The sequence below is a fragment of the Peromyscus eremicus genome, chromosome 2, assembly GCF_949786415.1.
Source record: "Peromyscus eremicus chromosome 2, PerEre_H2_v1, whole genome shotgun sequence".
Lineage (NCBI taxonomy): Eukaryota > Metazoa > Chordata > Mammalia > Rodentia > Cricetidae > Peromyscus > Peromyscus eremicus.
In genome coordinates, this window is record NC_081417.1 from 117623929 (window position 1) to 117636868 (window position 12940).

Below are 12940 nucleotides of genomic sequence, written 5' to 3' on the forward strand. Positions count from 1 at the left end.
CTGCCTTTATATGCTTGGTCTTTTTCCCTTGCAGTTTTTAATATTCTTTCTTTGTTGTGAACATTTAGTGTTTTGATTATTATGTGCTTCTGAGATTCTTCCAGGAATGGCCACTGGGGGTTCTGGGTAGAATGTGTTTCTAGGTATTGGAAGCTGATACTTAGGAATGGGGATGGGCTAAAAGGGGTTGTGAGGCTGAAAGGGTCCACAGGAGTGAGGAAAGCAGGATGTGCCACCAAGATCTGCTTAGTTGCCTGGAAATGAGGGCATAGAGGGAAGAGAGGCCACAGCAGGTGGTCTGCTATGGAGCTGGGGAGGAGACTGGGACTAGATTTGGAGGACAGAGGGAGAGTGAGGGTCTGAAGATCACCTACCTGCTTCCCTGGAGAATTAGTGAGTGTGTGTGTGTGTGTGTGTGTGTGTGTGTGTGTGTGTGTGTGTGTGTGTTTGTTTAACTCTTTGAACATTGTACTTAGAACTCTAACTTGGTCAAGTTTTGCTTTCTGGAGCAACTGTAGAGGAACTAGTGCAATTAATGGGAGAAGATATTTCACAATGTGATAATGAGGACCTCCCAGGTTTGTGCTGAACATCTTTTCATTGATGACACTACCTAGCAGCCTTTCTGCCCTGGGAGCTTGATTTAGTTTGATTACACAAATGAGCTCTCTTAACCCAAGATTGGGATTTCTTTGAAGACAGATACCCACCTCTCTCTCTCTCTCTCTCTCTCTCTCTCTCTCTCTCTCTCTCTCTCTCTCTCTCTCTCTCTCTCATCCTCCTCCCTTCCCCTACCTCTTTCCTGGAGAGATAGGCCAGAGTTTTAGAACATTTCTTGCTCTTGCTGAAGACCAGAGTTCAAGTCCCAGCACTCACATCTAGAAGCTCACAACTACCTGTAACTCCAGCTTCAGGGGATCTGACTACCGTTTTTGGCCTTTGAGAACACACACACATGGGATATATACATACACATAAATAAAAACCAATATTTTTTCAAGAGGAAGATTCTCTGTCTCCCTCTCCCAGGGTTGAGCCTACAGATACGCAGACCTAACGATAACTCCCTCCTCAAACTGCAGGCCCAGCACTGCTGTGGGATGGTCTGTATGTCAAGTGTGTTGCTGATTGGTCAGTAAATAAATCACTGATTGGCCATTGGCTAGGCAGGAAGTATAGGCGGGACAAGGAGAAGAATTCTGGGAAGTGGAAGGCTGAGGGTGAGGAGACACTGCCAGCCACCGCCATGACAAGCGGCATGTGAAGATCCTGGTAAGCCACAAGCCACGTGGCAAGGTATAGATTAATGGAAATGGATTAATTTAAGCTGTAAGAACAGTTAGCAAGAAGCCTGCCTCGGCCATACAGTTTGTAAGCAATATAAGTCTCTGTGTTTACTTGGTCGGGTCTGAGCAGCTGTGGGACTGGCGGGTGAGAGAGATTTGCCCTGACTGTGGGCCAGGCAGGAAAACTCAAGCTACACAGCACGGCTCCAGACCTTGCTATTGATCGTTGACATTGGCCGTTAGGAGAACACTACAGGATCAAAGAGGGAAATGAGGCTCGGATACTTGCTAGTCTAGCTTCCTCCTTGACATGTCTCTATGGACTGGCACTACAAGCTCCTCTGTGTTTGCTTTTCCCAAATTCCCCCACCCTTCAGTCCTGTCTGTCTGTCATGGTGGCCTGGTTGCTAGCTCTGGGGCTTTTTATCCTGTGTAGTTTCTCTGTACAGTAGCCTCAAATGACACTTTGATTGTACTATCCATTTCCTGTCAAGTGTCTAGCTGATACACAAGCAAGGCCTGGAAGTGAGATGGGATGCTTTGAGCACAGTGGCTGGACTGTTCCAGATGTGCTCAGGTCTCCGCTGAATGACTCATGCTGTACAGTTCTCCACTCCATGAAAAGGCCGGATTGACCATTATTTCTAAATACAGAGGCTGAGTAGTTCCACAAAAAGCTACACTGTCTGCAAGTGTGTGGATGCATGTATATGTGGAAGTGACAGAAGAAAAAGGAAGAGTAGGTCGGGAGAGAGAAACATATTGCCTTATTTTTAGTGAAGGGAGGTTGTTAATGCTAACTGGAAAGACTTTCCATGTTAAAATAGTGTGCTAGGATGAAATGTGTCAGAATCAATAAAACTGCTTTTAAAAAAATGTGCTTGTTTGGGCTGGAGAGACAATTCAGTGATGAAGAGCTCTATTGCTCTTGTAGAGGACCCAGGTTCAGTTCCCAGCACCCACATGGTGGTTCACAGCCATCCCTAACTCCAGCTCTATGCAATCTAATGCTCTCTTCTGATCTCTGTATGTGATATATACATGTATGCAAACAAAACATGTACATAAAATATTAAAAAATTAAATGTGCCTGCATGATCATGGGCTCCAAGAAAAAGAACAAATTAGGCCCAACTGGAGACTTAACTTGCATATGCTAAGGGTCTCTATGCAGCTGGAAGAAATTTTTCCAGGTCTCTTGGTCACAGCATGATAAAGATGGTGAAATATCACCTCAGATGGAACTATGTGATATTCTCAAGAAAGGCATTCTTTATAGCTAGATACCCATGCTAAATTTCCAGTACCCATGCTGGAACAAGGAGGACCTAGGCTCAACTCTGGTGTTTTAGGAGCCTGGGTAGATGTATAAATAGGTAAGGCTGGCATGGGATAAGGGGATCTGAGTTGCATGGGGATGGGGCTCAAAAGGTGGGAGGGGACTTGTGTCTGCTCTCATGGGACTTCATTACACAATGAGCATTTCCTGCAGCTTTACAGTCATAGGGAGTTTCACTTAACGCTTGTCCAACACCCCCAAGCACGTTAGTGTTATGACATGGGACATTACCAACAGGGTAACTGAGGGAGGTCGTAGCCTCAGACCCAGAGCCCCCAGTATCTGAATGACCATTTAAATCTTAAATGTCATATGGTAGAATCAGAACCTTTGACAAGAAGCCTTTGAGGAAAATGTGTTAGAATTTATGTTACAGTTTGTGATGATTATTAATATTGGTTGTTGACGGAATGTCGCGATGACTAGAAAGTTGATGAAACATACTCCTAATGTGTCTCTTAGGTTGTTTGCAAAGATGGTAGGCATATGGATCAGTGGGTTGAGTGGGAAAACCCACCCTAAGCATGGGCAGCAGCATCCAAAATTCCAGGGACTCAGAATGAGTATGTGGAAGAGAGAAGTTCACTTCTGCCCTATTTGAGCAGGAATATTTTATGCTGTTGCTGCTGATTCATGGGAACATCACATGACAGTTTCTTTGGCCTTTTCACACAGAATTGTACCACTGGGCCTCTAGTACAAGGTCTCTGACCTCAAGCTGGCACTGCATTGCTGGTCCCTCTTTTGAGGCGTCCAGCTTCTTGGAATGACAGCCACCAAATTTCCTACCTCTCTAGGCCAGGGGTAATCACTGTGGGAATCGTCAGTCTCTGATCTTGTAAATTGGCTAATAAATCTCCTTCTAACTACAAACATTCCACTGGTTCTGTTCCCCCAAGGACGCTCGTTTGAGGTTTGAAGGGCTAGAAAATAAGATGAAGTAGATTGGTGACAGTCAAAATAGTTTGAGCTATTTGGGCAGCATGGCGTAGGTAGGTTTGGGAGGGAAATGGGGTCTCTTCTACCACCTGTTTCCAAATGTTGCATTGTTCATCTGCAGAACACTTGAATCTATAGAATGCACAGGTTACCAAGGACTTCTGCTTCCTTTGAATTGGGACCAAAAAAAAAGGATATGCTCTCTAATGCTTATAATCTTCTAAATTTCTGTATTTGTTTGATTTGATTTGATTTGCTTGTTTTTGAGACAGGTCTCATTTATCTCAAGCTGGATTTGAACTTGTTTTATAGCCTGGGTTGCCTCAGTCTCCTGATCCGCCTTGCCCCCACCTCTCAGTGCCGGGATTACAGGTATGTGTGCCACCACAAACTGATTCTGCTTGTCATTTTCTGAGATTAGTTTCACCCAGTCAAGAAATGTAGGCTAAAGAAATGGTGGTACATGCCTGTGATCCCAGCACTTGAGAAGTGGGATGCAGGAGGACAGAGAGTTCAAGGTCATCCTCAGCTGCACAGCAAGTTCCAGGCTAGCCTGAGCTACATGAGACTGTGGCGAAAGAAAAAGATGGGGGGGGGGGAGAAAAGGAAGGAGGAAGGAAGGAAGGAAGAAAGGAAGGAAGGAGTTAATTACTACAATCTCCAAGCTTTTAGACTCTCTAATGGAGAAAAGTCGGGGTCAGGCAGGAGACCATGGGTGCTACTACAACAAAGTGTCTTCCCAGGAAAATAAGAAATGAAGTTTTCATTACCGTTTTGTACAATCATTGTTTATGGTCTCTTACAGTTTGAATATAAAATGTCCCCAACAGGTTAATGTTTTAAAGATTTGATCCCTAACTGGTGGCACTATCTGGGAAAGGAGGTTGTAGAAACTGTATGAGATGAAGCCTACTTGGAGAAATGAGGTCCTGGGGATGGGTCCTTAGGGCATTATCTTGTCTAAAGCTCCTACTTGTGGTTCCTTTGCCACACACTCCTTCCTGCTCAACAGCATGAGGCCAAGTGACTGTAAATGGAGTCCTGAAACCGCAAGGTGAAATAAATCTTCCCCCACTTCCAACTCTTAGATATTTTTGTCACAGCTGTGCCAAAGTAATTAATACATGGCTAGACAGGGGTGTCCTTATCACTGCCCCCTACCCCAGGGATTAGTGTCCGCAGGAAAATTCCCTCCCATTTTTAAGAGATTGCTTCAGCCTGTGTCTTTTTCATTTTCCTTGGGCTATGTTGGTCAACTGTATAAATTTTGCATCCAGAAGACTCAAAACATAACTTACCATTTTACTTAAACTAACCCAAGATCATGTGTGTCAAGACGGGATGTTATTTTCTTAGGTGGTTCAGGGGCCTTAGTGACCATAGACCTTTAGGTGAATAAGGTGAAGGTCTTGCATACTGCTAGCTGGTGCAATAGAAATGTTAGAAAAAGTATAGACAAATTGGATTTAACAGGGTTTCTTTGACCATATGGTAACTCATGAATTTAGCAGCATCCAGAACCAAAACAGGCTCAGATAGTTTTCCCTGGCACTGTGAGCAGTGGATTTTTATAGGATGAAGGCAGATGTGAAGTAGAGAACCCAAATGACTGGCTACAACTAGGTGCTGACTTTGAGGGCCATGATGTTATGGAGCATTTTGGTATGATGCCATAAGTTGTGTACTTGTGATTGCTTAAACCTGGCTGCTATGATTGGCTGAAACTCGGCCACATGATATTCCCCAATTAGGCTGTGGTTTATTTATATACTAAGGTAACCTATCACTGATTAGGTAGGGACTAAAAATATGAAGAAAGCCTGAAGCTAACAGTCTCTTGCTTGTTTAATTAAAAGAAATAAGCAGGGGCTGGTGAGATGGTCAAGCAGGTAAAAGGACTAGTCACACAAGCCTGCTTACCTGAGTCTGCCCCCAGAATGCATGTTAAAGTGGAAAGAGCTAACTGACTTCATGAAGTTGTCCTCTGATCTCTACACATGCTCCATGGGATATACATACCACACACACACACACACACACACACACACATCCATGTACACACACCATACTAATAAAATAATAATACATTTCAAATAAAGAAAAGAAATAAGCAAATAAGTCCGCTGATGAGGTATCTGAAGGAAATTTTTTTGTTCCCTTGAAGTCCTCCTGGGACACCATGAGATGAGGATTGTTTCTATAGAAATGAATGCAACTTCCCATGGGAGTGATTCACGGATCACAGCACCAGCTGGCTGGGTCACCAGCAGGGGCTATACCATCACCTTCAATGCAGGCTGCCCTTGAAGGCCATGCTCAGATCTTAGAATGAGAATAAAAGCCAAGTCCGACTTTGATTGTGTTGCCGGACACCCCCTGCGGCTGTTGATTTAAACGATGATAGATGTCAAATGAAAGCAGAAGAAAATGGTGCAGAGTTGAAGTTCCACCTTCTCAGTACCCAGCTCCCTCAGCTAGGAAGCTGCTTTAACTGAGTCCTCCAGCAAATGTATGTTTGCGTTTTGTTTGTTTTATAGCAAGCTTTCTTGTTGAATTATCTTTATTAGCTCACAAATTTAATTAGCTCGCAAATAAAAATAGGCTTTTTCCCAACTAGCCCTTATAACTTAATAACCCATATCTTTTTTATTTTTTATTTTTTTTGGTTTTTCGAGACAGGGTTTCTCTGTGTAACTTTGCGCCTTTCCTGGGACTCACTTGGTAGCCCAGGCTGGCCTCGAACTCACAGAGATCCGCCTGGCTCTGCCTCTCGAGTGCTGGGATTAAAGGCGTGCGCCACCACTGCCCGGCTCCATATCTTTTTTAATCTACGTTCTGTCACATGGCTCGGTTACCTCTTCTTAGTATGGCGCACCCAACTTGCTCCGAGTCTGTTAGGGAAATGGTGCTGCTAGATTCCTCATCCCAGTTTCTCTATCTCTGCCTGGAAGTCCAGCCTGTTTCCTGCCTGGCTATTGGCCACTTAGCTCTTTATTAAACCAATCAGAAGGCATTTTAGGCAGAGACATCTCTTTACAGTGTAAACAAATACTCTGCAACAGTTTTTGAGCTCTGATATATAGTGATTTGACTGAGAAGGGTCTCCCTTAGTCTTGGACATTTGAACACTTGGTCCCAAGTCAGCATCTCTGATTGAGAAGGCTTAGGAGCTGTGGCCTTGTTGGAGGAAATATGTCACTGGAGATAGGCTTTGACAGTAAAAAGCCTTGCGTGTTTCTAGTTTTCTCTGTCAGCTTCAGGCTTGTGGTGGCTAAAGACTGGAGTTCTCAGCTTCCTGTTCCTGCTTCCAAGCCTGCCACTTGCTGTCATAGCTTCCTACCATGACAGACTCTTTTCTCTCTGGAGCCCAAATAAACTTTCCCATAACTTGTTCTTGGTCATTGTCCTGGTCAGACATGTTTGTCAACCCTACACAAGCCAGGGTCACTGGGCAAAAGGAGCTTCAGTTGAGAAAATGCCTCCCTTAGGCAAATCTGTGGAGGCAGTTTTCTTGATTAATGATTGATGTGGGAGGGTCCAGCCCATGGTGAATTCCTTGGCAGATGGTCCTGGGTTGTGTAAAGAAGACTGAACAAGCCATTAGGAACAAGCTGTGGTCCTCCATGGTCTCTGCTTCAGTTCCTGTCTCCCGGTTCCTGCTTGAGTTCCTGCCTTGACGTCCTTCATGGTGGACTACAACCATAAGCTGAAATCTACCCATTGTTCCCTTAGTTGCTTTTGGACATGTGTTTATCACAGCGCTAGAAATTTAAGTAAGGTGGTCATGGTATTTTTTCCCAGCAACAGAAAACTGATATGGTTTTTAACTGATGCCAGGCTTCCCCTCCCCCCTAGTACTGATAGTGAACCTGGGCCTCATTCATGCTAGATAAGAACTCTAGGACTGAGTTACATAGCCAGTGTTTACTCTCTTCCTACAGGATAAAGCCACAAACACCCATAGGAACTACCAAAAAGAACTAGCTACTCCCTCCCCACTCCCCCACCCAGTGCTTTAGCCTAAAGTCTGAATACTATAGTTAGGTTTAGCATTTAACTTAGAAAAAAAAAGTTATAACATGAGCAAGCTTAAGGGGAAGTGGGGCAGAAAGAGAATTTTATTGAATGCTACAATGCTCAAAATACTAGGCATTGCTTTAGTTAATCTGGAAATAATCTTGTCTTAAACCCCACCTTCAGTGGGAATACAGTGAACTGAGACTTAGGTACTTTCACACGGTCATTCCTATCTGCCCTAAGGCCCACACTTCTTTTTCCTATGCTGAGTATGGGAATAGTATCACTGTCCCTTGTGCTCTTATTGGTTATATGCTCCATTTCTTGATTTTCTTTTTCTTTTTTCTTTTTTTTTCTGTTTTTTTTTCAAGACAGGGTTTCTCTGTATAGTTTTGGAGCCTGTCCTGGATCTCACTCTGTAGCCCAGGCTGGCCTCGAACTCACAGAGATCCCCCTGGCTCTGCCTCCCGAGTGCTGGGATTAAAGGCGTGCACCGCCACCACCCAGCCACATTTCTTGATTTTCTTGTTGGTCCTTCCAGAGACTCTGCTTTCTCTTCTGACCTAGCGTGGGAGTTGGGGGGAAAGTATTCTGCTTTATAGCAAACTGGAAAACAAAGAAAATGGGCATAATGGAGACAGTGAGAAGAGACCGGGGGTTTGGGGTGTGAGAAAGGTGACCTGAGTGTCTTCTTGGATGCTGTGGTAGAGCCACCTCCACAGGTGGTCCCGAGGTTCCTGCCCTGCCTAGTCTGCAGCTGAACCACTGGCCTCCAGTGTCTCTTAATTGGATGCTTCTGATCCAACCTGCTTGTCCTCAAGTTCCAGTCAACCCTGGAAGACCCTTCTCTTACCTACTCTTTCCTTTTAATTATTGAAAATAATAAATCATTACTTATTTTCACATTAAATTCTTTGTGATAAAATTATAAGTTAAACAGTCTTTTGTGGGATAACCTTGGAATTTATCACTACCAGCTTTTTTTTTTTTCAAGATGAGAATTAAACCAAGGGTTTTGTGCATTCTAGAAATGTGTTGTAGGCTAAAAGCCTAGCCACTTGCCTTCAAAGACTGTATTTAAGTGAAAAAAAAATATGTGGGACCCAAAAGGAAAGGTATTCCAAATGAACTTGGGAGTAATTTGAATTCAAGAAGAGTTCTGTCTTTATACTGTTTGAGTCAACAAGAAAGAGTAATTTGAAACAATGTATTTTAGAATACTCAACAGTTGATAGAATCTACTACCACAATTAACTCATTTATGGACCTTACTCATTTAAGTTATTCCACAACTCAGTAATGAAGTTCCAAATAGTTCTGACAGGTTTTATGAAGCCTTTTTAATCACATGCATTGCTTACATGGCACTGTTTCCCCATGAGTCTCTAAAACACTGATCTACTATTGACTGCACAGTCAGTAAATTAATGGTATATCTGTCTTGACATTCAATCATTTGTTTGTTGATGGTTTTTGGCTTCTGACAGCAGCTTTCTCATCAATCTATGCCATAGTTGGTACTGAATGAGAATGTCCTGTAGCCAACAGAGATGTCTAATATGTATAATTGAGATAAGCCATGAATGGGCTAGAGAGATGGCTCAACCACTAGGCTGACAACCAAAACTGTTATAAATTAATCTCTCTTGTTGATAATTCCCTAATTCCATCCTTATGTTAGCTAACAAGGTTTACTGATCTTGAACAGACCACTGCTGATTGTGTACTTCATCCAACAGTACATGAGTAATCAGTCAAGAATTTCTTCTATGATCTTGGAACTTGGTTCTTCTTGTTTTTAAGTCTTGCTGCATAACTGATTCTTTAGGTCATTTACTTTCCAGGTTAGCAGGTTATCTAGTGGGGTTATGTTGTTTAGTTTACGTATTTCAAGTATATTTTTCAGAGGCTTTGAGTCATACCTAAGAGGTAAAGTAGTGAATTTGCGTTTGGGTGGTGGTTTTGCTTTGGTAAATATTCTTTCAAATCCATCCGTCTTAGCACTCTTTTCTTGAGTAGCATCTTTATCAAAGTAACCTGCAAATCTTTTGGTTAAGCTAGAAAAAGTTCGGGATAAATTATAAAGTGTGTTCGGAGGTCTTTTTTCAGAAGCCAGATTATCATGTTTCCTCTTTCGTCTCTCCTTTATACTCTTTTGCACCTGTTCAGTAGAGAAGAAGGACAAGTCTTTGTGCTGTGATACAGGCTTAGTTCTTTGAGGTTCAGAAACAGTACTGGGCTCATCATTAAATAAGGCTTTGGCCGTGTCACAGTTTTTTTCTAGAACAATATTCTTCCTTGTATATATGATTACGTAGGGAGTGAACCTTTTTATCATGATCAACATTTCTATATAGGCTGCATCATAGAAAATTATTGGATTTGTGTGGCTTTCTTCCTGTATAGCAAACAAACAAACAAACAAACAAACAAAAACACCGAGTCATAAGTCTATTGAGGCAAAGCTATATATGTATTTTAAGCATGAAAATAAATTTGTAAAATATCTTAAATGACTATATAGAGAGGTACATGATATCAACAAAAATAACATTCAAGTACATAAAAACAGGTGCTTTTCTATGACATACTGCCTTCTCAAAATTTGAAGCCTTGGCCTTCTTAAATCCTTTCTGAAATAAGGTGAGGTATGCAGAAGTAAGTACTTAAAATTTTGGGGCATTGTGAATTGAGAGAAGAGAGTTAGTAAGAAAGAACACTGTGTGGGTGTTTCTTTAAAGTCTGTGCTCTAGAAAGAAAAGGAACATACCCCCTAAAATGGATTAAGTCAAAGATCTAAAGACATAAGTGAATATAAGCCCAAATGACCACATATGGCTATTCTAATTTTAAATTTGAATTATGTCTATTATTGGGATGTTTACAATTGTACCTTAGGACTTACTAGAATACTTGGTAAAGGTGTTTAATATATATTTGAATAAAATAGCCAAAATAATATAGATATAAAAATAGAACATGCTTTATTATAGTAATAGCAAAATCTATAAAAGTTTTTTTTTTAATTACTACCCCCACATTGGCATAGTTAATTTTCACAATCCCTAATCCTTTCTCTAGGAAAAAAAAAACTATTTCCATGGAAACTAGTAAAATATGCAAATTACCAGTATGTGGTTTGCAAATCTTAAGTCAATAATTTCTACATTAAAAAAATAAATAATAGAGATTTATTTCTCACAGCTTTGAAGGCCAGAGAGTCCAGACTCGAAGATGGAATTGATGTGGTGTCTTCTCTGTCCTGGAGAGCTAACACTGTCTCACTGTCCTTGTACAGGAGAAGATATAAAGGCAAAAACAGCCCAGTCAGTTTCCTGGAGTCCTTTGTAAGAGTACTGACCCATTCCTGAGAGCTGGCGCAGTCCCCTCATAAAAGTCTCTCCTCTTGTGACTATTACCCTAGATCTTAAGCCCCAGCTTATGGATCTGGGGCAACAGAGACATTCAAATCACATCAGAAGCCATACTTGGGATGGGCATTCTGCCACTTTACCTGGCCACTGGGGAAGGGATCCATGCTCACTGATTTCTTAGATGAAGAAGACTTAGGACAAGAAAGAAGCCAGGGAGGGGCCAGAGATAGGCAGAGAGAAAGAATGGTGGTGATGGAAGCTGGCACAAAGGATTGGTTAGGGACCATTACAGGCTGTCTGGACTGGGAGATGGCCTGGAAGGGGACCTCAACTGAAGCAGAGCCTCTCTCTTCCATATTAAACTCTGACATTTGCTCTGTCATGGGCCTAGAGCTCCATTCAGCTGAATGAGTAGAGCCACAGCTGGTTCCTCAGCTTGAGGTCCCCTAAACATTGAGCAAGTCACTGTCTTGTACTAGCTACAGTGACCTGGGAGGTCTCTAGGTAGAATAAATTAAGACAGAAGCAGAGCAGGAACCAAGGGCAATGAGGCTGACTGAGCCCTGGACAGCAAGCCAGGGGTGGTCTTTCCCAGGACGAAATCAGAAATTAGATTGATGGTATACAAATGTTCTTAGCAAGAAATATATCCCAATGGCTGAGATTCCCAAAAAGGTGACCAGAGAACCAGTTTTACTATCCTTTGGTGATAAACATATTACCAACTTAGCCACAATAGTGGCCTTTGCATTAGTTTTGGTTTATCCAACGCTGTAGGTAATTCGCATACTATAAGCCAGTGGTTCTCAACCTTCCAAATGCTGCAACCCTTTATTATAATCCCTCATTTTGTAGTGACCCCTGACCATAAAACTATTTTGTTGCTACTTTATAACTGTAATTTTGCTACTGTTATGAATTGTAATGTAAATATCTGATATGCAGAATATCTGATATGCGACCCCAAAGGAGTCACAACCCACAGGTTGAGAACCACTGCTATAAGCCCATGCATTGTCAGATATAGGAACTATTTTCACCAGCCTTCCTGGAATTAGGGAACGGGACTCTGCCAATCAGATCACCTATATGCATCTTCAGTTTAGAAGGAGTTGCCATGAAAAGCTAGGGACTGGGGGCTGGGGAGAACTAGTCTATTTAGGACTGCAGAAGCTATAGAGGTCTTAGAAAGTGTCCCTGCTCTCCAGCATCAAAGTTGTTAATTATGACCTGTGACTGTAGCAGAAATCAACAAAGCAGACTGGGCTGTATTTGGATGATTCCTAACAAGATAGACTTCAAGTCACATTGAAGTCACATCGTCTTTTTAGACTTCCCAGAGGCCTGTGGTGCTCATTTTTACAGAACAGTAGCAGATATTACCATAGAATAAAGCACTGTCTCTGTTGGACCAAGGTCAATTATCTTGATTGTAGGATTATCCAGTACATCCTCAAAGATCAAGGGGAATAAGGTGCTCTGTTTTACTGGACAAAGTGTTCTTGCTTGGTTATCTCTGGTTGGCTCATTTTCTTTTGTAACAGAATCCGTTACCAGTGGATGATCCTTTCTCCTGAAAATGAACATAGTTTAGGAATCAGATTATAGGGGCAATTTCAGCTAATCATCTCTCTCTCTCTCTCTCTCTCTCTCTCTCTCTCTCTCTCTAGAAGTTACTGCCAATATCCCCACTGATCCAGTAGACATTAATCAACTTGATAAGGCCATCCCTCCCTGCCTGGTTTGTGGGAGAAGCACTGGGAGGAAGCCAAACAGTTGCCTGGGTACCTGTAGACTTTGAGTGGGGAGCCTGCTGTGGAGGCTGAGTGGAGCACTATGGGAAGAGAGACATCTGACACAGCCTTTTCTGGGGCTTTCTAACAGTTTGGTTAAGAGGGTGAACAGTGTGCACAGGCACAAAGAGTGAAAGAGTTTTCGTCTCCAGATTCCTTTGATTTACACGGGAGGTGGGCTTGTCATTGTAG

At 42.3% G+C, this 12940-nt stretch overlaps 1 protein-coding gene across 2 annotated transcripts in view; it reads right to left on the reverse strand.

The window, feature by feature from the left end:
- Positions 1 to 9356: 9356 nt before the first annotated feature.
- The window catches only part of C2H1orf141 (chromosome 2 C1orf141 homolog), a 49748-nt gene continuing 46164 nt past the window's right edge, over positions 9357 to 12940 (reverse strand). For both annotated transcript variants that reach the window (XM_059254600.1, XM_059254599.1), the window contains 3 exons: positions 12339 to 12528; positions 10784 to 10870; positions 9357 to 9979 (listed from right to left, as the gene is read on the reverse strand). In XM_059254600.1, the coding sequence (XP_059110583.1) occupies positions 9380 to 9979; positions 10784 to 10870; positions 12339 to 12528 (877 nt within the window). In that variant the 3' untranslated portion in view covers positions 9357 to 9379. The remainder of the gene's footprint in view (positions 9980 to 10783; positions 10871 to 12338; positions 12529 to 12940) is intronic.